This window comes from Scaptodrosophila lebanonensis, unplaced genomic scaffold (assembly GCF_003285725.1).
Source record: "Scaptodrosophila lebanonensis strain 11010-0011.00,11010-0021.00 unplaced genomic scaffold, SlebRS2 tig00001412-arrow-pilon, whole genome shotgun sequence".
In the NCBI taxonomy this organism is placed as follows: domain Eukaryota; kingdom Metazoa; phylum Arthropoda; class Insecta; order Diptera; family Drosophilidae; genus Scaptodrosophila; species Scaptodrosophila lebanonensis.
The window spans coordinates 5,417,216-5,440,022 of record NW_022060739.1 but is presented as its reverse complement, the minus strand read 5'-3'; the positions used below and the strand labels follow the sequence as shown (position 1 = coordinate 5,440,022).

Sequence of the window (22,807 nt, the reverse complement as noted above, 5' to 3'; positions counted from 1 at the left end):
AGAAAATGCAACTTAATGGAACAATTCCGATACAGTTTTTATAATATCAGTTAATACTTAGTAACTATTTATATTCGAAGGGAAAGAGACCAGTAAGTCTTCTCAACTGGTCTCCGTTGCTTAATAGTTGTGGTTTGACTTCCAATAGTTTCTATTCCATCTATTTTTCAGGACCTTTTAATTTATTCTGCTGTGGATTTACTTTTTTTTGCAATTATATTTCTTCTTTTGCAACATTTGTACCTAATTTTTGCTGCGAATCGGGATATAGATATGTATGTATGTACGAGTATAGGTAGCCGGAGAGCACAAATAAGATGGATAGATAAGATGTAGATATATATACATACAAGTATATGTGATCTGTTTTCTCTCTTTGCCCTATAAGTTTTCTTTCCTGTTTTTCTTTACATCAGTCATGTTTGTCGATACGAATTCATAAATAAATAAGTAAAAATTAACAAAATAAACGTTATAAGAATGGGTCGATATTTCCTAGTAGTAATCATTGCAAAATCATATCGTACGTGCGTATGGAAGGTATTACATATTGATCTGTAGTTTTTGGCAATCTGAACTTGTTCTGCCTCCTTGATTCAATTAGTTTTGTAAACAAAAAAGTGTTTGTTGAACTGTTCCGCGAATTTTTTTTACGGTAACAGTGACGCAGCAATGGCCAGCAGGTGACTCGAGATTCGAGCGCTCACTAGCGGCGGCCGAGCGAAGTGTCAGTTTGTTTGTGTGTGCGTTTTACCTTGGCAATGAAATATGTATGTACACATGCAAACAAGCAAACAAATATATATATGTATGTACACACATATATACTTATGCACACATATGTATGTATATGTTTTGTATGCTTGTAAAAAGCTTGGGGCAGCGGCCAAAAGTTCAATTACCTTTTGTCAGCGTGTGTGCGCGAGTGTGTGTGTTTGTGAGAGAGACTGAAGAGCGAAGACCTTTGCTTCTATACCAGAAATGCTAATTAATCCTATTGGAGACTCAAATGTTTGGCCGCGTTTACAGAACCTGTTGTTGCTCCTGCTGTTACGGCTATTGTTGTTGTCATACTCAAACTGCTTTAGAGGCGGACACGAAATAAATTATGGAATATGGTTAAAAAATAATATTTTTCAAAACCACCACGTAAAAGAGAGATCTAAAATTGAATACAATTTTATTAAAACGATTTTTATATGCATCCGCCATTTTACGGAATGTTTAAAGAGTTGTGCACAGAATTTTATGGTATAATTTGCTCGCCTTATTATTGTGTTTGTTGTGCTTTCACGTGTTTTTTCGTGACATTTTGCAGCAACACGAGTTTTGATGCCGCGGCTAAGCCCCATCTTCAGGCTGCTGTCGCTGCTGCTGCTCGTTCCGCCATCATGATCACGAGCTTTGCTCACTGTTGCTCATCTTGCTGAAACGTGCTCTCGCATGTTTGTTCGCGCTGTCAAATGTGTTTCAAAGTCAATGCTAAACGTGTGTGTAAACATGTGTGCGAGCGAACAAATTGTGCCCTTATGTATTGGCGTTCTGTACATACATACATATATAGCAATTTACATACCTACGAGTATATGTATGTACTTATGTATGTATTTATGTCTATTTGTGTTTGTGCGTTTCAATTCAATTGTGGTCATGTGTTTTATCATCTAAGTATGTAGCGGCCGGGCGCTGTTGCTCCCGTCATCGTCGTCATTTAGAAGCGTTCTCGGCCAGCGCGTATATGAGCAAACAGTAAATGGGGCGGGCGCTTCAGCCAAAGCAGCGACGTCGTCGTTGTCGTCGTCATCGTCATCGTTGTCGGTATCATCATCGGCCTTAAGCAGCGGAACCAACAGGCAGCGTATGCCCTACCAATTTGCTGTTCGCCTATTCGAAAATTTCACTAAAAATTGTTTGCACTCTCTCGTCTGTTGCGAAATGAAAGTATCCTGGTGGCCATTAGATGCGTACGAAGCCAGCGAAGCCGCTCCACTTACTGACAGAGAGCTTTAACCGACAGAGAATGATGTAGAGCATTCTTTTGGTTTGCTCACGTATTATAAACATTGGGTTTTTTTGCAAAAGGGCTTGGACATTTAATACCCCATGTATGTACAAGTATGTGTGCAGAATCTCTGACTTTACAAAAAAAGATTTGGCAATGAACTTTTTGCAGCGAAACTTGACAGAGCACAGGGTGTAGCTAAGGGAAGCACATTTTTCAAATATTTATATACATCTGTATATATAATGTAAGTTTATAATTAAACGCGTTATACATGGCGTATGTGTTATATGCTATATACACGGCGAATGAGTAATGTGGCCGCAAATTCTATAAGATGTGTTGTACACATAATCTATTCATACAAGTTCAATCTTATGATCATGAGCTACTAATTATAAACGTGGGTATAAACCTTTTTATTATATGTACTGTAAATGGTGTGTATGTAAGAGTATGTATGGATGTTTGGAAGTTATAACATTTTTGGTGATAATAACGATACAATTTCTGTTTATTTAAATGTTTGCTAAATTTAAAAGACACTATAGTATGGAGGTTTTAAAATTATTCTATGTTGAATAACTATAAATATAATATCTTCATAAAATTATTACATAGTACTTATAAGTTACAACATCATCGATTCAGCCCCTTAATATGTTTAATAAGTCATGGTTTAAAGGTAACAAATTAATTTTAAAGTACTTATGTGTCTTAAATTTAAATGCTCGCATTTATTATGGTAAGAAGTTAAATACATACATATGTAGGTAGTGGATATAAAACCTAAGATCAATGTCCTTAAATGAGCCCCGTTTTGATTGCACTTCAGAGCATTCAAAATTTAATCAATAGACTTGTCTCAAAATCAATGGACTATGGTCGTGTTAAGTGCCAAATCCCACAAATCGGCAGCCCATCCCCAAGTTGTGGCTCGTCGCTGTTGGTGCTGCTGGTGCTGGTGCTGCTGCTGCTGATACGAGCAATTCCCCCATACAATATAATGGTATGAGAGTACAAGCAGTCAATTGGGCGCGCACAGCAAAGCGTTTGGAATAGCAGCGCCAAAATCTGCGTGCCGGGTAATCTAGTCAAGACTTCCCCATGTCGGCGTGTGTGCGCGCGCCGGTCTTGTGACTAAACCGCGCGCGTGGCCCCAACTTGTGGGCAGCCTTGAGAAGGTCTTTACACGTTTGCCCCTCAAATGTTTATGCTTCGATATACGTTTGTGTGTGTGTGACTGTGCATTGAAGGGCCCCCTGAAAATGTTCCCCATTTGCGTCAGCATTTAAATAGCCTAAGTTCGTGTTCCCCATGAAGTATTCAGATAGTGGTATATATTGTTGTTGAGTGTGTGTCTGTGAAGTGCACTCTGTTGCTGCTATAATTTCTGTTAGCCCGCGCCGCTAGTAGCCATCTTTTTCGATTTTTTGCTCAATCACAACAACAAATCCGCACTCACACACCTTGGTTGGCAAACAAACAAACAAATAAACACCATTTTCAATAATTTTGAAAGAGCGGGAGAGGGAGTGGGATAGTCTGCATAGCCATGTCTGTTGATATCGCTGTCTCTGTCGCTTTGGCAAACTCGACTTCTGTTTTCCTGGTGTAATTAAGCAAACGAAATATAATAATAATAAATTATAATTTTAGAAGGCGTCACCATTGGTAAGGGCACAAAAAAAAAAACTACCGAATGAGACTCTTCAACTCCAACATCTCGTTCGCTATTATTACTTTCATTATTTTATTTATGACAACCCAGACAGACAGACAGACATACGAGTACTGCAGACTCTTGCAAATTTGTGGCCAACAGAAGAGTGTTTCTCTCTCTTACATGGCGTACTATTATGCCATTATTTCGTTTGTATGTTTAAAATATAAACGAACAGGCTTCAAGAAATGCAATTGCCATAATTTTTGTGCGATTAAAAATGTAGCATGTTAATGTTACAGTTAACAGTTATTTGTGTATGTGTGTATGTTGCTGTTATTGTTCAGCATCTAAGCGGGCCCAAATGCCGCTCTAATAGCGAGCAAGCGAGCAGGTAGGGGGTTTGCCAAACTGTGGCTTCACTTTCAAGCATGTGCTTGTCAAACGTTTTGCTATTTCTATGAAAACTTGGTAGCTGCTGCCTCGATTCTAATGATTTTCTATGAGAGCCTGCCGTTGCCGCATCCACCGCAACTGTTGCTGTTAGAGTGGTTGGGGGTACACCTTGAGTGTTTATACCCTGTACTCAAAGGGTAAAAGAGTATATTAGGTTTGTGTAAATGTACGTAACACACAGAAAAAGGAGGTGACAGGAACTTTTAAACAAAACAGCTAGAGATATAAAACTTGATGTAAATGTAAAGTTGTGTCCAATTAGCTTTTTTGTTGTCTTTTTATTACAATCAATTGACCATATTATATAGCCGAAAAGTTAATTTAGCTGAACGACTGAACTAGAGAGAATTGCAGGAATTGCATATGCATGGTTATTCAGTTAGACTGCAGACTCTTCTCAATTGTAGAAGAGTGTTAAACTCTTTAACACCGAGAGCTTTTAAATCAGCTAGGGATGCCAAACTTGGACAAAATTTTGACACAAATTAAAGGTCTGCACCACAGAATTGGGCACAGAGTATGCAAGAGTCGAGCTTGTATGACTTTAAGCTACCACTCGTGTTCTTTTCGAAAAGCTGCGCGCATGTTTTCGTCTCTGCTGATAAAATGTTCTTCGAATGCAACTTTTGTCGTCTGCGCACGTTTAAAATGAATACGAACGTTTTCCGCGGAGTTTGCGTCATGCGATGTTAATTCAACAGGCGAGCAGCAACAATAGCGGCGGCTCTGACGTCACGTAACGGCCATACTGTGAGTGATTTTGTACAAAAGTCTCTCTGCATATGTAGGTGTGTGCGAGTGAGTGAGCGGGACCTGCTTGCAATAGCAGTAGAGATGGACATGGACCGTGCTTTTGTTCGCTGTCCATTCTGATCGTGTTTATTTGAAAAGGCAAGAAAAAGCACAAACGAGAATACATAAAAACGCTTGAATATACACGTAATATGAACAAAAAATTTTTGAAATTCTCTGAAAAAATCTTCCAATTCTCTGCATACGTATGTATGTATATCTCTCATCAAGGATAGAAATTATCTACTTGTATCTATTTTTTATTTTTTACTTTTTAAAAAAAAACCCTGAATGAATTGTAAAGGTGCAATTAAAATTCTCGCATTAATCATAGTAATAGGAACCTATATATTTGTATTTATAATATTGCACTATATATGTATGGGTCGAAATAGCTGCCCATGCCCATCTCTAAATAGCTGCTAAAAGGTCGTCAAACTGGGGAACGCGTTCGTTTGCCTCTGTGCCGTTTACACTTTATGTGAATCTGTGTGTGTATGTGTGGGTGCATTTGTTTGGTGGTGTGTCGAGTGAGCTCGCTTGACTTCATGTTTCTTTTTGTTGTGAGAGGCCAATGCACTCAAGCGAAAGTACGTTGGCCTCCCACGGCCTGATTTGCGGTTCTCTTTCTTGGTTGCTGGCGCCATGTTGTTATTTGTACCAGATTGAGAGCGGAATTAATATGCAATTGTTCGAAACGCTTAAATTGTCAACAAATATCTATACACTGAAATATCAAATATCATGACTGAATAACATACATACATATGTACAACATGCACGGGTAGTGATTTTAATTTTTAAAAGAAATATCTACCCCCAATGTGTCAATATTTATTGCATGTAAACCGTGCAACACTATACAACCAACTTCAAACCGAGATACATCATCAGATAAAAAACGGTAAAAAGTAAATAAACACCTCTAACGTGCAAATATTTTCCGAAATATAAACATAATGCTAAAACAGGCAAATAGAGCATTAAAACAAAATAAATAGGAAAATGTCCAATCAAACACATTACTGATATACTTAATATGTAAAGTGCCAAATTTTGGCCAATCAAATAAATGAAAAATATTTTCCTATCCGTAACAGTAATACCGCCCACTAATTTATAAATAAAGAAAAAGAACTAGTTTGAAATTTTATATACATACATACATATGTACTCGTATATCCCTTTTGAAAAAGTTCTACCTATTTCAAAGCTCCGTTTCATGAACATAGCAAAAGTTGTTCAATGCCCATAATACCTATTTATTTACATATATTTATTATATTTTATCTGTCACCGTGTTAATTATTATTAAATCAACCACTTAGCTTTAGGCATACATTTTTAAAAATATTTTTTAGCACGCTAATTATAATTTTAAATAATACTCATAAAAGGCAAAGTAAATCTTGTTTGTACATACTTATATCTATTTTTCGCTAGTGGTGAATTATATAAACCAAAATAAAAAGAAAACAAGAATGGGGTTTGGAAATAAAGATACACTTTTAGGCATACTTGATACAATTTAGTTACCAAAAGCTCAACAAAGTTTCCCATTGCGCTTGTTTTGTTGCCTAGTGTTAACAGCTGATTGGCTGTTTATATTCTTGCCATTTCGTTCTCTCCTCGATAGTGCATTAACTACAAATAGACTTATACAGCTATGCCCTTGTCTGCTTCGGCCCACAGTGCCAGCGCCCGTCTTAACACCTTCCCCCTTCACCAACACGATGGTCCCAGCCACAGATTGTGTTGCTCTCTTCCGCTTGACTTACATTACAAGCGCTTTAGCCGCGCAATTATAGTTGCAATTTCTTCTATGTGCTTGTACTAGCAGCCTGCAATAAACTGCATAATGCATATGTATGTAATTACATTTGTAGATGTATGTATGTATGTACATATATCCGTATGTATGAGTGTAATTGCGCCTAGACACTGACATATGTATGTGTGTATGTATGTACGTACACACATAAGAGCACGGTGCTCCTCCATCGAGTTTATTTGGAAAATTGCAGCACTAGCTGCTGCACACATTTGAAAAGTGCATCTCCATTGAGTGGGGCCTGCACATCACTGCACTCCCCCCTACCAACACCATTCATACATATGTATGTAGTTAGGCCCACCAGCCTGCTCTATGCAGGCGCCCATTGAATGCAGTCGAGCCTAGTTTGACGGCTTGGAAAACTCTTGTGCTGCTGATAATGTTAGATGATGGCAGAGACGTCGACGTCTACACTAACGTCACCTACGGTGCGCCGCCTTCATAGAGAAATACAGCTGTGCAGACATTGTGAAAATCCTGTATAGACTACAGTTTTCCCCAAAATAGAAAAACCAACAGCAATAGATGATGAAGTAGGGGCAGAGGTCTAGGCCCCACTATTATTACCAGCTGTGTGTGTTGATTGCACAGGTAAGCGCTCTACCAACAACAAAGCTTCGCTTATGCAACTCAGCTCCAATCTCAGCGTTCACACACACACACACACACAAGCGCATGCATTGAGATATACACATACACACACGCACACGTTCCCATGAAAAATGGTTGAAAAAAGTTTTAAAAAAACGTTGTATGATTTTTCTTCGTCAATATTTTGTAACAGAGCCGCAGCATTTGCCAGCAGCTCGAGTTTTGTAACACACACTCACACCAATGCAAACACACCGGCAACGACAATGTCGTTTCTTTTTGCATTGGCTTCCCCAACAGCCCCCCTTTCCGGTGCATCCACATATTACGCTGTTGCTGCACTCGTCGTTGTTCATCGTTGTTTTTTGTTTCAGTTGCTCCAACGCCTAGCAATTGGGGAACGAGTGCATTCGATGTTGTGCGTTTGTGTGTGTATGTGCACTGCTGCTTTTTTTATTTAGTTGTTGTCCGACGAGAGAGAGAGAGAGCAGATTGCATACAGTGCAATTGATCTTGTGGGCCGTTAACAGTGAGGCAAGTACATGTGCACAGTTAATAAATAATAGATACCACGGTAGAGATTTGTATTAGGAATGCAACTTACCTTTTCTCTCATCAAAGAGGCTTTGTTTATATAAATAAAATAAACATTTATAAAATTTGTAATTTATATTTTGCAATGGACATTTAAAACAACCTAATAACGTTGACTTTTTATTCTAGCAAAAAACGTTGTATAAAATAAATTTAATAAAATTCTTTATGTTAATATAATTTTTTAAAAATTAACTTTTAAGTAATTCTTAGCTTCTTCTCTGTTAAGTTTTTCTTTTTTTATATCGGTAGATCTATTGACGCCTCTGACCACACTTGGCTGTAAGACGGGGCACAGCTACCCGAAAGGCAAATAATATTCGCCCACCGGGTTGGAGGCGTTAATTAGATATTATTGTAATTTGATTAGAATTATCCTTCTTAGGCTTTTCTAGCTTATAAGATGCTTTTTATAATTTTTATATATTTTCCTCCTATGTCGACAGTCATATGTTTGTTGACATAAATATATAAATATATTCAATACATGTACAAGGTGTGCTAAAAATATATTCAATCATTCATAATATTCAATTTATCATTTGCTACAATATAAATTGAATAAAACTTTATCATAAATTATACTTCAAGTTTATGTCATTTTTGGTTCACTGTACGTTTGGTAAAACTTGTGCGCTGCAGTTAAAAAGAGATAGAGCTATATTAAGAATGCACTTCATTCTAACAAGTGCATTTGACCCCGCATGATGAGCATGTGCTCCCCTCCAAAGCTACACCGCAATATATGTGTATGTACATTAGCTGGTATTGGTTGAAACGCACAAAAACACACACACACAAACACACAGAGACGCTAGCCTATAGAGATTTATTAAGGCATTGACTGCAAATCTCAGCCACTGCGGGAGCAACAACCCCAAATCGCCTGGAGCACCTGCTCTACCCCTCCAATCCAGGCACCGCGAACCAACGCACACAGATACAAGCCTGAGCTTGTATCATACAATCATAAGCTAACTTGCGTATACCCTGTACCCGAAGGCTATAAAGAGTATTTAAGGTTTATTCAAATGTATGTAATAGACAGAAGTAATAATTTTCGACTCCATAAAGTACATATTCTCAATCGGCATGACATATCCAACGGTTAGCCTGTACGTCCGTCAACAATGATAATCGCATGGATTTTTGAAACTTTATATTTCCCCACTGTTTTATAATCCCTAAAAAAAGGACTTACACATAAATTGCCATAAATTGTACTTCTGCTATGCTAAATCAATGTATCTTACTTAGCAATGGAAGTGCTTTTTGGATAAAGAGTATTTCACTGTCGGCCTTACTCGGCCGCATCATTCTCTCTTGTTGTTGTTGAATGTTTCAGGGTTTCACATTTTGTTTTCGCAAAATGCAACGCTGTCTACCAAATCTGCGCTCCTTTTCCCAATGTAACACAATTTCAAATTGTGCAATTGCATCAAGCAATCTCCAATTGCCCCCGGGGCTTGCGGCATTACGTTGCCGGGCCCGTGCACCATTTACAACACTAAGGGCACCAGATAAGTAAAATTGCGTCAAATGTTCCAAGTGTTCCGTAGATATTGATGAGAAAATGTGGGTGGAGAAGAATCTGTAATTTGGCGGGGGGCGGCGTGGGCGCAGAGTGTATATTACATCGAAAAAAAAAACCCTGTAAGACCAAAAACAATTCCCGGTCCATGCTCAGTTGGGGGGTGTACAAAGCTTTTTTTCGGTGGTGGTGGTGGTGGTGGTGGTGGCATCTGTAATTTGGCAAGGGCGGAGTGGAGTATGTTACAGTAAAAAACACTGAAAGTCAAGCTGTAACCCCGGAAACAAATTCCGGTCCATGCCAAGTTGGGTGGGTGTACAAAGCATTTTTTCTCTCGTTTTTTACGCCAGGCGGAGGGGCTGACTCTGATTGCTTTTTTTACGGCCACACCACAGTTGCCCGTTTTGTCGAACTGCGTGCACAAAAGTAACAACATGTACTGAATGCGTCCAGGGTCTCAGAATTTAACAGAGCGACGAATTTACATTACACACTCATTACTTACTTGCCTCTTTCTGTCGTCAGTGAGTATGACTGTTTGCGCGTCTGTGTCTGTGTGCGCGCGCGAGTGCTGTGGTAGATGTGTGTGTGTGTGTTTGTTTTTGTATTGCGTTACTTATTCCCCCACTCCCCAACCTCTACCAGACTAACAGATAATAATGGCTCCATTTGCCGCCGCTGACAGACATATTCTCTTTTTTTTCTTTCTTTCCTTACTGTATTGTTGTTGTTGTTTTTTGCCTGGGTTGTGCTCTCATCGGCATTATCATTTAGGCCCCCCGATGCCATCGGCCAGATGCGCTTTCTCAATGTGAGCTTTGCCGGCCTCCCCAAACACACATACACACACACACAAAGAAACAAACACAAGCACACATACTGCAAAAATTGCAAATGCATTTTTGTATCGCCAGAGTCAGTTGTTCGCCAGCTCTCGACGACAGTGGATGCCATGTCGAGGGGACTTAGGCGTTTGTAATCACGAAATGCCAAAACGCTTCGAGAATTTGTTTGATGGCTAATTCGAATAAAAAATATTCCATTAAAGCTAACATTTTATTAATTAAAAAAAAAAATGTTAAATGTCAACCAAAGCGAGTTTAAATGGAATATAACAAACAGTAAACAAATAAAAAATATTCTGGGCCATTAAGTTATTAATACATACAGCTGTCGATAGCTTAACAACAAGTATTTATTTTTTGTGTTTGTTGCTTTTATCATAACCACCAGTTTACTTTCAGATAATGGCAATACCCTTTCATATACATACAAATCTGCAATTTCATTTATTGCATATATTTTTTTTCGTATTTGTATAAATTTTGTTGTTTTTATCCTTTTCGATTTGCGCGGTGTTTCCGAAGTTTCAACTTAATTTTTGCAACAAATATCATTTTAACACATATTGAAGAATTGACAATTTAAAAAAAAACATACATATGTAACATTCAAAATATTATCAGAGCCCCTCCACGTTTTCGATTTTGATCAAATTTGTCGAAATCACATGGACTTACTTTTCCGACTCGCACAAAATAAAAGATTTCCTCGCTTTAATTTCCGTACCACTGCTGAAGGACTTTTTTGTTGCACATGAGAGCTGAAATTAAATTTGGGAAATGCGAACAGTTGTGTACATCATTTCCATGCCCCTCTTTCTTTCAACTCTTCAAACAATTTTCTTTTACATTTTGGGCACATTTATTCAAATTTCAATAAATCTGGAATACTTTGTTATTAACAAACGCAAATAAGATATGCATAAACGTTAGGTATTTGCACGGATTTGTGCTGATATGTACTATATGTTATATGATCGCTGCGAGTTCCGCAAGGGATCTCGTTCGTAACTTAAGCTAAGTGTGGGGATGCATTGGTAGCATTCCCCGATATGTATCGTTTTCGTCTCAGGCCTAGGATAGACGAATTTAATTACACTAGATTTCTGCTATAGATATATTAAATTTTTAAGTTTGTAAATTGAGGCACAGGCATACATTTCTTATATATGTATACTATACTCGTATGTGTGTGCCCTGTGTGCGATTTCAAGTCGCTTTGATATGTTTGGTTAGTTGATATTACGTTACCTATTTAGGCAACCGTTGACTTAACTACATTTTATCACAGTTTGCAGAAAAAGAAAACAAAGCAAGATAGTGAACTGGGTTAGAACTCATTCGCTTTTGGCGTGCCTGTGGCGCAGGCATCCTTAAAATTGGTGGCATTGACGGGCGCAAAGTAGTCCTCGTGCAGAAATCTGATGATGTTCTCGATGGGACAGAGATCGGCTTTATTGCCACGACTATCGCGTGTGACGCGTAAACTTTTCCCTCCCTCACAAAAATCAATCTGTTGTGTGACATCCTTGCCGTTGTAGACAACTCGAAAATAGTAATCCGTATGCGCCTCACTCTCACTGCTATAGACTTCAAAGGCCAATCGGGAGGCATATGGTATGGTATAGCCCGCATGAATACCCAAGGCAGCCGTCAAGTATTGCATAGTGGTATCATGTCCAGAATAAAGGACAAATTTGGTGCGATCCCCGGAGATCATTTTCAGAATATAGCTGACAATGTGACGAATCAATCCATATGCCTTGAGGAGTCCAGTTCGCTTGTAGAACGCATGATCTGCCGTACGCTGCGACAGCACATCCACAAAGGACATGAGGGTCTCCACATGCGGAGCCTCTACGCAGCCCTCAATGGGTCCTGGATGCTCAGAGGCCGCATTTCCATCTCCCTCACTGGAATCTGCGACGTCAGCCACTGCGCCTGCTCCAGCCCCACCTCCAACATCCATCAAATTAGCCACCGTATCGTCCTGATCGATATTGATGACATCGACCAGTTCCTGAGCCTTGTGTGTGCTTGCTGCCTGAGCATCATTACCGCGTATCTTCTGCTTTCGACAGGGCAGGGCGGCATCATGGCAGATAACCGTCAGCATGGCATCCAGCACCTCAAACGGATTCGTAATACCGTTGGGTGTATGCTGCAGCAAAGTACCACCGATCCACTGCATGACACCCAGCACATCCGGACGCTTCTTCAGCTCCCGATCACCCATGTCCGCCAAGCCCTTTCGCAGCAGCATCGACTGAGCACAACTGCAGTCGCTAAAGCAGAAGGCCATGCTGTGCGACTCACGCACATTCACAGACAGCCATTTGTCGGGGGGCAAGAAGGAGAACAGCAGGGCCAGTGCCGATTGGAAGGTGCGCCGATATCGGGTCGTATATACCACTACCTCGTCCGAATTGAGGAGTGTGTGCGGTGTGGATTCCTGCGCGCTGCCCCCCAGCTTATTGGGATTGGATTTCAACAGCAAACCCAATGGGTGGGCATAGATTTGATGCATTATATCGCCCACATGCAGAAGCTGAGAGATGCCCCTTAAAGGCGAGCGTAGGTGAATGAATCTGCAGTTGGAGAAAATTGAATAGAACTCACTTGTAAGTCAATTGCCCCAATAGACAAGCGCGCTCCGTAGCTGGCAGCAATGGAAAGCCATGAAATGGACCCACTTTGTTCCAATACATATGATTCGAGCCCGAAGCCGAGCTGCTCGAGTTGTAAAGAAAACTGCGATATCTGCAAAAGTAAGCCAGAGTTAAGGTAAGGACATGGACATGGACAATATTCAGCCAATAGTAAGATCTTTAAGTTTCTTAAAGTGATTTTAAATTTAAGCTTCGTTACTGAAAGTTAAGGGAACAAGGGAGACGTAGACACAACCGTTCGAGATCGGTTTTTATGGGAAGGGAAAAACAGATCGATGGTTCTTTTCTAATCATATTGTGTAAAATACGAAAAGAATTGAACACTTTTTGTATATTTTAATGAAAAAATCCACCCTTAACAGACCAGAACCCGGAGGTTACTACCCTCTCCTTAGGATCCACTCTAGCCAGCTCATTTGAAAAAATTAGAGAAAATTAAGAGTTAATTTTAAAATAGAATATTTACATGGCATAGCAAAAAACTTCAACTCCAATTGGGTACCAACTAGATAGCAAGATATTTTCTGCTAAAATTCAGTCCAGATTAGTCTTAACTCTCCAGTATTAAAACTAACGATTATTTTAATGAAACGCGCGGTAAACTCCCTGGGATGTTACATAGCTACGCTTCGGCGCTCACCTGTTGACCAGATTATCGCTAGCCACGCCACAGTGTACACCATTTGTGCGGACATGAGACATTGGTCCACGATCTCCGTGCCGAATAACCAGCAGGACGCCCTGAAGCTTCCAACCCTCTAGTATGCCACCATCTTCGATGCGCGTCAGCAGCGGCCCGCAACGCTCCCGATATTTCATGAAGCGGTGTGCTGCTTCAGAGCTTGCACCTCCAGAGCTGCCGCTGCCGGAGCTGATAGTGCCTGAGTGCCCATAGCCGCTGCCCAAGGAGCCGCTATTCTCACTATTGCCCATATAGCGGTACATGCCTGCAATAAGGACGTAATTTTAGATAATACCATTCTAATTTCCTTCATAAGCGTTTGTTGCTTACCAGCTATGAGCAGAAATATCCATATGCTGAGAAACATATAGCAGTAGAAGGTTCGGTGCTGCGTTGTTAAACGCGTCAGCTCCTTGAGCAGCAGCATGCTCACCACTTTCTGTGACGTAGTGGTGGCCGTGGCCTGACATATGTGGCTGATAGTCAGAGGTTTCTATTTATATTTGGGGCGCACTCAACGCTCCACGCGCCGGCACACTAGAGGGTCTGTTTTCTAATTGGTGAGCCTTTAGATAAACAATTGCTGTGGTCCGCACTGGTTACTGGTTACATCTATGGCGATGACAATGATGACGACGCTCCACTTTGGTTGGCGTCAGTTGTGTACATGACAGCTGCTGAAAACGCCACCCCCACTCCCTCCATATATGTATGCCCAACGTGTACGTGGAGCATGTCGAATTGCCGAGCATGCGCAGATCGAGCAGCGGAAGCTCCAATAGTCAGCTGTTGCCAGGGGTGGTGCCCAAAAAGGGGGACTTATAGACCTAAGCTTGGGAGGGCTGCCCATTTACATTATTATCCTCCATTAGCCACCTCTACGACTGCCAATTTACTTTTGCAACGTTTTTAGATAGTCGAATATCTTTAAGAACCTTCTAATTCAATGAAATTCAAGCTTAATACATCTGTTATGATAAACAAGGCGAAAGGATTAAACGCAGTTCCAAAGAATTGAATACTTTAGCTTTCAATTCTGTCCTGCCTTTGAATACTGCTTAACTGTTTGAAATAATTTGTTTTTTGTGGCTAAAACTAGAGTTACAACCGCTGTTGCTTCCCAATCTAAGCAGGCTTTTGCTCATAAATCCTCCTTCATTAATCATCATTAAATTTCTAGTTATGGTTTGTCCAATCTTCCCAAATGTATAGCAATTTTCCATTTTTATTTTGAAAGTGAATTACCAATCTATTAATTAATATTAAGTTTACTTTTTTTAGGTTTCCTAATTTGGTTCTTAAATCGACTAATAGGCATTTATTTATTTAGGTCAACAAACATTGACTCTCGACATAGAATGTTTTTTGAAAATCATAGCACTAGAAATTACTTCGAAGTGCAATTAAGGCTTTTGTTTTTCAAGTTCCCAAAGCTACAAAAAAGTCTATAAACCACGTATTTTAAATAATATTCAAACATCAATTTAGTTGCACAGCAAAGCATTTTAGTCTTTAATAACAAATCTGAATATTCCCAATACATGTGTTTAATTTATGCATTATGTTATGAGGATATTTAAAAGCGGGGCTTCAAGCGCTTTTAAATTAATATATATTGTGTAGTACTCGTATATGACAGATCAGAGATCATTGTTTAGATCGGTGGGACTCTGACCGTTCGTTCTAATCCTGAGCGGCCGCCAGCACCATGATGGTAAAACGCATATCATTAGGATCACGGGCCATAAATTCCTTGCAAACTTTGGCAGCATCGTGTATAAAAGTCTCTTCAGAGGTTTTGCCATGTTGGATGGGGAACGACTTGCGCCCATCCAATTCGTAAAGTAGGCCGTCTTTGTTGACGAACGCGATGAAATGATGAATAGTCTTCATGTGATCGTCGGCATTAGTTTGACCCTCCTGAGCCAGTTCCTGATGTCCGGCCGTAAAGTCTTCATCCTTCTCCAATGCTTCGCCACGTTCCTCGGGCGACAGGGTTTGGGCTTTCTTTAGAAAATTCTTAAGCACGCCGTTGGCTATATCAACACTGTGAATTAGTAAAGTAGATATTATAGTTTACAAAAATTCAGATGATGCTAGCCACCCACTCTTTGTTATTAGCCACGCTATGTATGAGGGCCACAGTTCCACAAGCATTGTGGGTTATTTGACGCATATAGAAAAGATCGGCCGGGTGCTTCTCCGTCTCAGCCGTCATTTTGATGCGCTCATGCTCCTCCAAGCGGTGTTTCTCGTACTACAAAAGTTAGACTTGCTTAAATAGCAGCAATATAAAGTATGTATAATAATAACGCACGGTATCGGTGATTGGGAAGAGTAAAATCAAAGCCTTCGCGGGTCGCGGAATCCATTCGAGCATTTCGTCATCTAGTCCTATGACGTCACTCAGAGACCAGGCAGGCGACACGCCTAGCTTATGTATATACTTGGTTAATACCTGGAATGAGAAAAAAATGGCGACCTTTATTAAATTCCAACGGGACAGAGGAAATTCGCCTAGCAAAAAAATATTGAAAAATGGCGAAAGCTTTTTCATGTAAAATTTGTTGTCCAACAAATTATACTTACCTCGGGGTTTGATTCCAACGGTATCCAGGTCGACATTTTGGGTAAATAGTAGTTAATAAATTTATACGAAAATTGTTTGCTCCTTTGTCTGGCTTTCCGCTATGAAATGAACCGGCACTTTTTTGACAGGCAAATATGCTTTTTAAGTGTTGAATAATTTTTGAATCCACGGCCACCTGAGATTTTTGCCAATGCTTATGTGCACACACTATTCAGATAGCACGTTTGTTTTGATGTTAAATTATGAAAAAAACACCACAGAAGTCGGGAAGTCTAAACTTAAATACTTCCTTGACGCCAGTTTACTGTAAGTAATTAAAAATTATATGCACAACAAAAAATCGATATTCAATATTCGTTTTAGTTCGGGACAGTCAGTCACCCAGAGCTCAATCAAATGATGACTCCAACTTGGCCGTTTGCAGAACACGACTAGAAACCCTTGTCAAAAATCTGCAGGATAATTATGCCAAGTGGCAGCTTGCCCAGCAACGTGGCTCAACACTTTGCTATGCCATAGAAGCAAAGAAGACACGTTGCTTGGAAGCAACTGCCAGTGATACGAGTTCTTACCCAGATGAGTTGAAAATGCCTTGCGATAAATTAGCTGTAATAGCGTCCATTTTTGTGGATATTGCCAATAATACCAGAGAGACATTGCGACAACTGCGCGCGCTGCAAAAGTTACCCGGAACCTCCGCAGAAGTCATATTTTATCGATCTTGGCGGCTGCGACAGTTTGTGGCATTTGCCCAGGAGCTGTTGCAACGCTACGATTTGGAGACGGCCGTCAAACAGCAAGTGATGGGTTAGTATTAGAATAACTGATTGAAACTGATTAAGAACATGGCTCACTATTATCCTAGAAAACATACCCCATTGCACTCAAAGAAGCGAACTAATTGCATTCACAACTGCTTGGGAATTCCCTGAACATGTTAATGACTACGTAAAGCTTGGTTTTCTGCTACTTGCAGAGGAGGTAAAGACTAAGTAATAGACTGACTAAATATATAATTCAATAACCCATTTATTTAAGAATGCATTTGTTTTATTTTTCCAAGTATAATATAGATAACATATTCAACTACATGTATTCAACTTTTTGTTAATTCATTTGAGTGTGCATTTATTTTAAATGCTTGGCGTAAAAAATACGTGTACCTTTCAGCTTATACTTGGCGTAAAAAATACGTGCACCTTTCAGCTTATGCTTCTAATTCTAATTATATTAAATATACAAAATGGAATGGGAACCCAATAATTAATTAGGTATGGTAAAACTACATAAGAAGTTTAGTAGATATAAGCGAATATCTTAAGTGGTAAGTGAGATTCTCCGGATGCCTGTGCGAGGTTTTGAATATAACAACCAGGCGACTGTACCGATAACAATGGCCGTACAGTAAAATACTGTCCATATCAAACTATTCTTTTTCTGAAATTCATATCCAATTAGAAACGGAAAGATGTAAGCCAGAAACCATTTACCTTCTCTGAGGCACCGCTCGCTGTAATATCCTCTAGCTTACGCAAGTCCTTGGACAGCTCGTCGGTTATTAATTGCACACTGTTAATTGCCTCCAGAGCGAAGCGACTGGCATAGCGCTTATCGCCCACAAGCACATCTTCTGGCGGCATCACTTCCAATTTGTAATTGGTAGCTGCTAGTGAAGAGCGCATGGACATAAGGTGATTGGCTGCTTTTCGTATAATTTCATTATTATAGGTAGCTGCGTCGGGCAATTTGCAAATGTATTCATAGCTTGGGTCTTGGTTGGGCATTTTATTGAACTTTGTGATCAGATCCTGACGCTGCTTATGATGCTTAAAACCAAAAATCTCAAGGTCTGCTTCCGTAAGAGAGGCCAAATCTCGAAAGCTGATGTCCTCGGCCACCAGTTTCTCAACACAATCGATTGAATCATTCTGGTTGGATGTGGATAGCAAGGCTGTGAGCATTTGACGCTCCCTGCGGCTGTCCCGTTTCATCTTCTCCTGTATCCAAGGACGCCGCCCGCAGCCCAAAAAAGCCCTGTCAAGCTCCTGTTGCTGCGTGTGGGTTTGAAACTCATTCTTGGCATTAAACTTTACCGCTGAGGGCACACTCATGCTAGTGATAAGTGCCACATTATCAGACGACATTTTGGAGATTCTTAGCTTTATTCCTTTCCTTAATGGTGTAATTGGCAATTTTTAAACACAATACAAGTACAACTTTCGCTCGCTAAGAATGGCTCCTGTACAACACTGCAGCCAGTGTGTGCATATTAGCGAATAAGAGAAAAACATTTGACCAACGCTTAAAGCATTACCAACGAATGCAGCTTTTTAACAAGCCGTGTTTTATTATAGATTGTGTGACATTATTTTTAAACAAACATGTAGGTATATAAAGCATGACCCTAATCATCTTTTTTATTGGGCGCTTGCCTGTAAATTGGTGTACTGGTTGTGGCCGCCTCCTGCAGCTTTTTCATAAATAACGCCTTCTTCTCTTGGTCAGCAGTGAGAGATGCACCCGGTACTGATGCTTTGATGCGTTCTATTTTCTCCTGACTAGGCTCTGTCAGCAGCATGAGGCCATAGCCAGCGCCACCCAACGAGAGTAGCCAGAGAACTGATTTTATGTACGGATTGGCAAACATTTAGATTAGGGCGGGGGCGGCGAAATGCCAAAGATCTATTCGCTTCTCTTAACTGCAGTGCTGCTCCAATAGTTGGCGTCTGCCTGACGTGCTTTGCTATCGCCAACTAGCTCGCCGATCTTGTAGTAGTAATCGAGCACAAACGGATAGTTCTCGTTGATGTACTGACGAAACTCTGCCACAGAAAATAAGAGAAAAACTACTGTAGACAAACTGATGGCTTCAACTTATATAAATGGAAGTGCCCATGTGTTCGTTATTTTGTTGCTATTGTTGTTCGCTTACCTCTATTTGTGTTCATGCGATAATAAACACCGTATGATGCTGCAAATCCAATAGCCTCCAATACAAATAGTGTTTTGGCGCTTCCTTTAACGAATCTCCAAATACTAGGTGCTTTCGGCGTTTTCGGCAACATTACAACTTAAATAAAAACAGACGCAACTAAACTATTTTGCCTACGCAGTGCAAATTCAGGTGCTGCCACTTCACAAAATCAAAATAGAGTGGCTACACTATCAAAACAGCTGGTTGCCGGTGCACTTGTAATGTTGGTGTGTGTGTGTGCTCATTGTTTGCAGTGCACTGATAAGAAGCGACGCAATTAGCAAAAAGGCGCATTACAAATATTTGTGAAAATTTCAATTAAATTAATAACTGCCTATGCATAGCCTAAAACTAGCTCAACATGAGCGGCAATATACATGGCCTTAGTTGGTTTCCAAATGTCCCCGATAAATTTGTGTCTTGGGGCCAGGAGATAAATCTGTACGAGATTCGCACAAAAGACGATGGGCTGCAAAAAAGTAAGCTTACTCTACATATACTATATAAATATCAATATTATTCACTGACTATCCTTGTAGGTCGCTTGCCCTACATACCGGCTAACTATCTGTCCAATGAGTCGCGCTATCAATATGCTCGCGTTGTCGCCGCCTCCTATCACAGCGACCAAGCGATTATAGCCGTGGGCTTGGCAGATGGGAAAATAGGCATTTGCAATTTTCGTGATACCTATGATTGCAGCTGGGAGTACAGTGAGTTCAGTCACAATCTATAGTTTGGATAGATATGTATATATCCCTTTTTTTTAGCCCCCCGGCAACAACGTTTGTGCACCTGCCTGGCCTGGAATGAGCTGGACGCGAATATATTGGCCATAGGTCATGACCGTCATCGTACCGATTCATGTATTACCATCTGGGATATTGATCGTGGCGTTCCCAAAGATACGGCAAATTTCTTTGGACTGACAGAGTCTGCAAACTCGTTGTGCTGGGACAAAAATCATCGCACGCTAATAGCGGGCATGAGTCAAAAGATGATAAAGCTTTTCGACTTGAGGCGTAAGTGAAACTGAATTAGTTATGTGCTAAAAATTAAATATTTCGTATAATTTTAACCGTAGAAAGTACAGCCACTTGCCAATCCATACAAACTAAGACGGTGCAAGGCTTGTCTGTGGCACCCAATGGCAATTATTTGTGCAGCTATGTAGACTCTACGATAATTGTGTGGGATTTGCGCGCCATCGATCGTCCGCTTCGGCAAATACAATCGTCACGAAACCATTTGCAGATCAGTTGGTGTCCCACACGTACTAGTTTGCTCTCCTCACTGCAAAGGGAGTTGCAGTATATAACTCTGTATGACATACGTAGTGTTGACATGGATACAAGTCGGGAGGTGTATCATGTGAAGAAACAGATTAGTCCATTTCCTGCAAAATACCAGACCGCCGCAAAGTGTTCATCTGTTAATTGGCTCTCGTGGCATTCACGAGATTTCGAGCGTGCCCTAATTGTGGCCGATGCTGTCAATATTCTTGACTTCCGCCTGCCCGCCACTTTGCACACGGCAAAGAATAATCGTCGCAAGCTGCCACTGCTAATGCAGCGACCCCTTTATGCTCCGGCCTCCCCATCATCCACACAACCAACGAGCAGTTGTAGCACAAATAGCTCGCTAGACTTTAGTTCGGTGGGTTCGGCACTCTCTTTTGACTTTATACAGCCGGAGCTGTTCGAGGAAGATTTGGTAAATGAAACGCGGGAGCGTGCCCTGCAGGATTATGGTATGAAACCAGACTGTAAGCGTTTTGGCGAGCTTCACCTAACTCCCTACTTGCGCAACGTGTGGAGCACTTTGTGCAATGTTTACCATGAAGATCGTCTCACTGGTTTGAAGACGACTCTTGGGATTAATATTGCTCAGACCTCGGAGGCGCTGATGGCCAGTCCACGAATTGAGTCTCAGGTGCTGCAATGGCCAGATGGTATCAACAATTCAAATAAACTCATTTGCTATCGGTAGGTCGTAGGCACAATCGCTATTTGCTTAACTAATTGCTGACTTTGCAGGAGTGAACAACGCGATTTGGCGCTACAATTATGTGGATGGTCAACTGAGCCCGAGCTAGAACGATTTGTTGATGAATTATACGGGCACAAGGAGTTTAGTCGCGCGGCTATGATATGTGTGTTCCATTTAAAGATATTCTATGCCTGTAATATTCTCTCTACGGCTGCGGATAGCATGCGGGATCCCAGCATGTATCGTATCACGGCCATTGCTTTATCTAGCTTTAATGCGGATCGCTGCAGTTCCACTTGGCGAAATCAACGCTCAAGTGCTAACATGCAGATAAAGGATCCACATTTACGTGCCATATTCTCCTTCCTAACAATGGAGAAGGACAATTTTGAGGCAGTTCTGGTATGATATTACGACATTAAATAAATAAGTAATTCTTTCCAATTTAATTGCTTATTGCAGAACGAGGAAGCCGTTTCGTTGGCAGATCGGATGGCCTTTGCTTGCAAATATCTCTCAGAAACTAAACTGGAAGAATATGTCAAACTACAGATACATAAAGCCATTGAAACTGGCGATCTTAATGGGATACTGTTAACAGGTGAATCATTGGGAGGCATTAAAATACTGCAGGCATATATGGATGCTAGTTTTGATGTGCAAACCGTCGCACTGGTGGCCATTAATTTCTTCACACACGACCATTTTATGGATCATCGCATACAATACTGGATATCAAGGTATAGCTTTGCACTATAATTTTTTAAGCCATACATTATATCATTATTTTTTGATCGGCAGTTACTTGGATTGCCTTAACAGCTGGGGGCTGTGGGAGAAGCGTGCCGAGCTGGACATTAAAATTGAAAATATACGCACATCAGCGCGCAGTTCTCGGTCCGTTTATCTCGCCTGCAATTTTTGCGGTAAATCCGTATCCAATGCGCTGCTGGATGAGCCCCGCCCACGCAGTACATCAACGAGTACTAACAAGCTGTCGTCTTGCCCCAGCTGTCGCAAACCCCTGCCACGTTGTTCCCTTTGCCTTATGCACATGGGCACAATGGTAAATATCAACACCGGCGAAAACCCAGCAGAAGTTCAAGCTTGGCCATCAAAGCCGTTTTCTAAGTGGTTCGCCTGGTGCCAGACGTGCAGGCACGGCGGTCATACGGAGCATATTATGCAGTGGTTTAAGTAATGCTGCAGTCTTTTGTTCAATTTCGTTTTACTTATCGCTTTGATTTTACAGACAGAACACAGAATGTCCTGTATCATCGTGCAGCTGTCGGTGCTTTGATGTGGATGGAATCAAGCCAAACACAGTACGCGACATTTCCTAGTTTCTTCACCATGCTATACACCTTAAGCTAAATCCTCCATTTAGTTTTAGGTGCGCCTTCAAACTGAAAGTGTTCATTGTACTTAGATTTGCGCATGACCGTAGCGCTCACTTTTATGGCATGCAGTTACTTGCTGTTTAATTGCATTTTATATTTACTTAGAACAAAAATATAGCAGAAGTCGCTGAATTTTGGCTTATATAGGAGTAAGTTTGTTTAAATTTGAAAATAACGCATTAATATGTCAAGAAAGCT

General features: G+C 40.6%; 7 protein-coding genes across 8 annotated transcripts; 2 read left to right on the top strand and 5 right to left on the bottom strand.

Moving 5' to 3' along the window:
* Positions 1–11,143: 11,143 nt before the first annotated feature.
* Positions 11,144–14,276, bottom strand: LOC115631636 (2-phosphoxylose phosphatase 1). Its single transcript, XM_030528445.1, has 4 exons — positions 13,987–14,276; positions 13,615–13,921; positions 12,925–13,065; positions 11,144–12,866 (listed from the first exon to the last, which is right to left on the bottom strand). Exons 1-4 carry the CDS (start codon positions 14,081–14,083, stop codon positions 11,636–11,638), a joined length of 1,776 nt encoding a protein of 591 aa, XP_030384305.1. The 5' UTR covers positions 14,084–14,276; the 3' UTR covers positions 11,144–11,635.
* An 863-nt stretch (positions 14,277–15,139) lies between these two features.
* Positions 15,140–16,377, bottom strand: LOC115631587 (ubiquitin carboxyl-terminal hydrolase). Its single transcript, XM_030528387.1, has 4 exons — positions 16,246–16,377; positions 15,974–16,114; positions 15,765–15,913; positions 15,140–15,703 (listed from the first exon to the last, which is right to left on the bottom strand). Exons 1-4 carry the CDS (start codon positions 16,279–16,281, stop codon positions 15,340–15,342), a joined length of 690 nt encoding a protein of 229 aa, XP_030384247.1. The 5' UTR covers positions 16,282–16,377; the 3' UTR covers positions 15,140–15,339.
* Positions 16,378–16,456: 79 nt separating this feature from the next.
* LOC115631580 lies at positions 16,457–17,341 on the top strand. 2 transcript variants are annotated; one of them, XM_030528376.1, is made up of 3 exons: positions 16,457–16,552; positions 16,610–17,053; positions 17,112–17,341. In XM_030528376.1, exons 1-3 carry the CDS (start codon positions 16,489–16,491, stop codon positions 17,240–17,242), a joined length of 639 nt encoding a protein of 212 aa, XP_030384236.1. In that variant the 5' UTR covers positions 16,457–16,488; the 3' UTR covers positions 17,243–17,341. The 2 variants fall into 2 exon arrangements, with proteins under 2 accessions (XP_030384236.1, XP_030384237.1); XM_030528377.1 differs by having other exon boundaries at positions 17,140–17,157.
* A 49-nt stretch (positions 17,342–17,390) lies between these two features.
* On the bottom strand, positions 17,391–18,472 carry LOC115631579. The gene is made up of 2 exons (XM_030528375.1): positions 17,737–18,472; positions 17,391–17,683 (listed from the first exon to the last, which is right to left on the bottom strand). The coding sequence occupies exons 1-2, from the start codon at positions 18,388–18,390 to the stop codon at positions 17,564–17,566; spliced, it is 774 nt and encodes a 257-aa protein (XP_030384235.1). The 5' UTR covers positions 18,391–18,472; the 3' UTR covers positions 17,391–17,563.
* Positions 18,473–18,567: 95 nt separating this feature from the next.
* On the bottom strand, positions 18,568–18,932 carry LOC115631738. Its single transcript, XM_030528577.1, has one exon. It carries the CDS (start codon positions 18,891–18,893, stop codon positions 18,651–18,653), a length of 243 nt encoding a protein of 80 aa, XP_030384437.1. The 5' UTR covers positions 18,894–18,932; the 3' UTR covers positions 18,568–18,650.
* LOC115631737 (protein CEBPZOS) lies at positions 18,898–19,364 on the bottom strand. Its single transcript, XM_030528575.1, has 2 exons — positions 19,179–19,364; positions 18,898–19,068 (listed from the first exon to the last, which is right to left on the bottom strand). Exons 1-2 carry the CDS (start codon positions 19,309–19,311, stop codon positions 18,929–18,931), a joined length of 273 nt encoding a protein of 90 aa, XP_030384435.1. The 5' UTR covers positions 19,312–19,364; the 3' UTR covers positions 18,898–18,928.
* A 138-nt stretch (positions 19,365–19,502) lies between these two features.
* LOC115631459 (GATOR complex protein MIOS) lies at positions 19,503–22,758 on the top strand. Its single transcript, XM_030528207.1, has 8 exons — positions 19,503–19,699; positions 19,760–19,933; positions 19,991–20,242; positions 20,305–21,205; positions 21,257–21,611; positions 21,672–21,949; positions 22,011–22,406; positions 22,462–22,758. Exons 1-8 carry the CDS (start codon positions 19,582–19,584, stop codon positions 22,550–22,552), a joined length of 2,565 nt encoding a protein of 854 aa, XP_030384067.1. The 5' UTR covers positions 19,503–19,581; the 3' UTR covers positions 22,553–22,758.
* Positions 22,759–22,807: the final 49 nt, after the last annotated feature.

Excerpts from the sequence above, each read along its gene's own strand:
- LOC115631580 (XM_030528376.1), top strand. The coding sequence starts at position 16,489 with ATGAAAAAAACACCACAGAAGTCGGGAAGTCTAAACTTAAATACTTCC. Across the intron at positions 16,553-16,609 it reads TTCCTTGACGCCAGTTTACT|TTCGGGACAGTCAGTCACCC; the intron begins GTAAGTAATTAA and ends TATTCGTTTTAG. Across the intron at positions 17,054-17,111 it reads CGTCAAACAGCAAGTGATGG|AAAACATACCCCATTGCACT; the intron begins GTTAGTATTAGA and ends CTATTATCCTAG.
- LOC115631636 (XM_030528445.1), bottom strand. The coding sequence starts at position 14,083 with ATGCTGCTGCTCAAGGAGCTGACGCGTTTAACAACGCAGCACCGAACC. Across the intron at positions 13,922-13,986 it reads GATATTTCTGCTCATAGCTG|GCATGTACCGCTATATGGGC; the intron begins GTAAGCAACAAA and ends TCCTTATTGCAG. Across the intron at positions 13,066-13,614 it reads AGCGATAATCTGGTCAACAG|ATATCGCAGTTTTCTTTACA; the intron begins GTGAGCGCCGAA and ends TTACTTTTGCAG.
- LOC115631579 (XM_030528375.1), bottom strand. The coding sequence starts at position 18,390 with ATGTCGTCTGATAATGTGGCACTTATCACTAGCATGAGTGTGCCCTCA. Across the intron at positions 17,684-17,736 it reads CGAGCGGTGCCTCAGAGAAG|AAAAAGAATAGTTTGATATG; the intron begins GTAAATGGTTTC and ends TATGAATTTCAG.
- LOC115631459 (XM_030528207.1), top strand. The coding sequence starts at position 19,582 with ATGAGCGGCAATATACATGGCCTTAGTTGGTTTCCAAATGTCCCCGAT. Across the intron at positions 19,700-19,759 it reads AGACGATGGGCTGCAAAAAA|GTCGCTTGCCCTACATACCG; the intron begins GTAAGCTTACTC and ends CTATCCTTGTAG. Across the intron at positions 21,950-22,010 it reads ATACAATACTGGATATCAAG|TTACTTGGATTGCCTTAACA; the intron begins GTATAGCTTTGC and ends TTTGATCGGCAG.
- LOC115631738 (XM_030528577.1), bottom strand. The coding sequence starts at position 18,893 with ATGTTTGCCAATCCGTACATAAAATCAGTTCTCTGGCTACTCTCGTTG.
- LOC115631587 (XM_030528387.1), bottom strand. The coding sequence starts at position 16,281 with ATGTCGACCTGGATACCGTTGGAATCAAACCCCGAG. Across the intron at positions 16,115-16,245 it reads CGTTGGAATCAAACCCCGAG|GTATTAACCAAGTATATACA; the intron begins GTAAGTATAATT and ends TTCTCATTCCAG. Across the intron at positions 15,704-15,764 it reads AGCGTGGCTAATAACAAAGA|TGTTGATATAGCCAACGGCG; the intron begins GTGGGTGGCTAG and ends ACTAATTCACAG.
- LOC115631737 (XM_030528575.1), bottom strand. The coding sequence starts at position 19,311 with ATGTTGCCGAAAACGCCGAAAGCACCTAGTATTTGGAGATTCGTTAAA. Across the intron at positions 19,069-19,178 it reads TCGCATGAACACAAATAGAG|AGTTTCGTCAGTACATCAAC; the intron begins GTAAGCGAACAA and ends TTTCTGTGGCAG.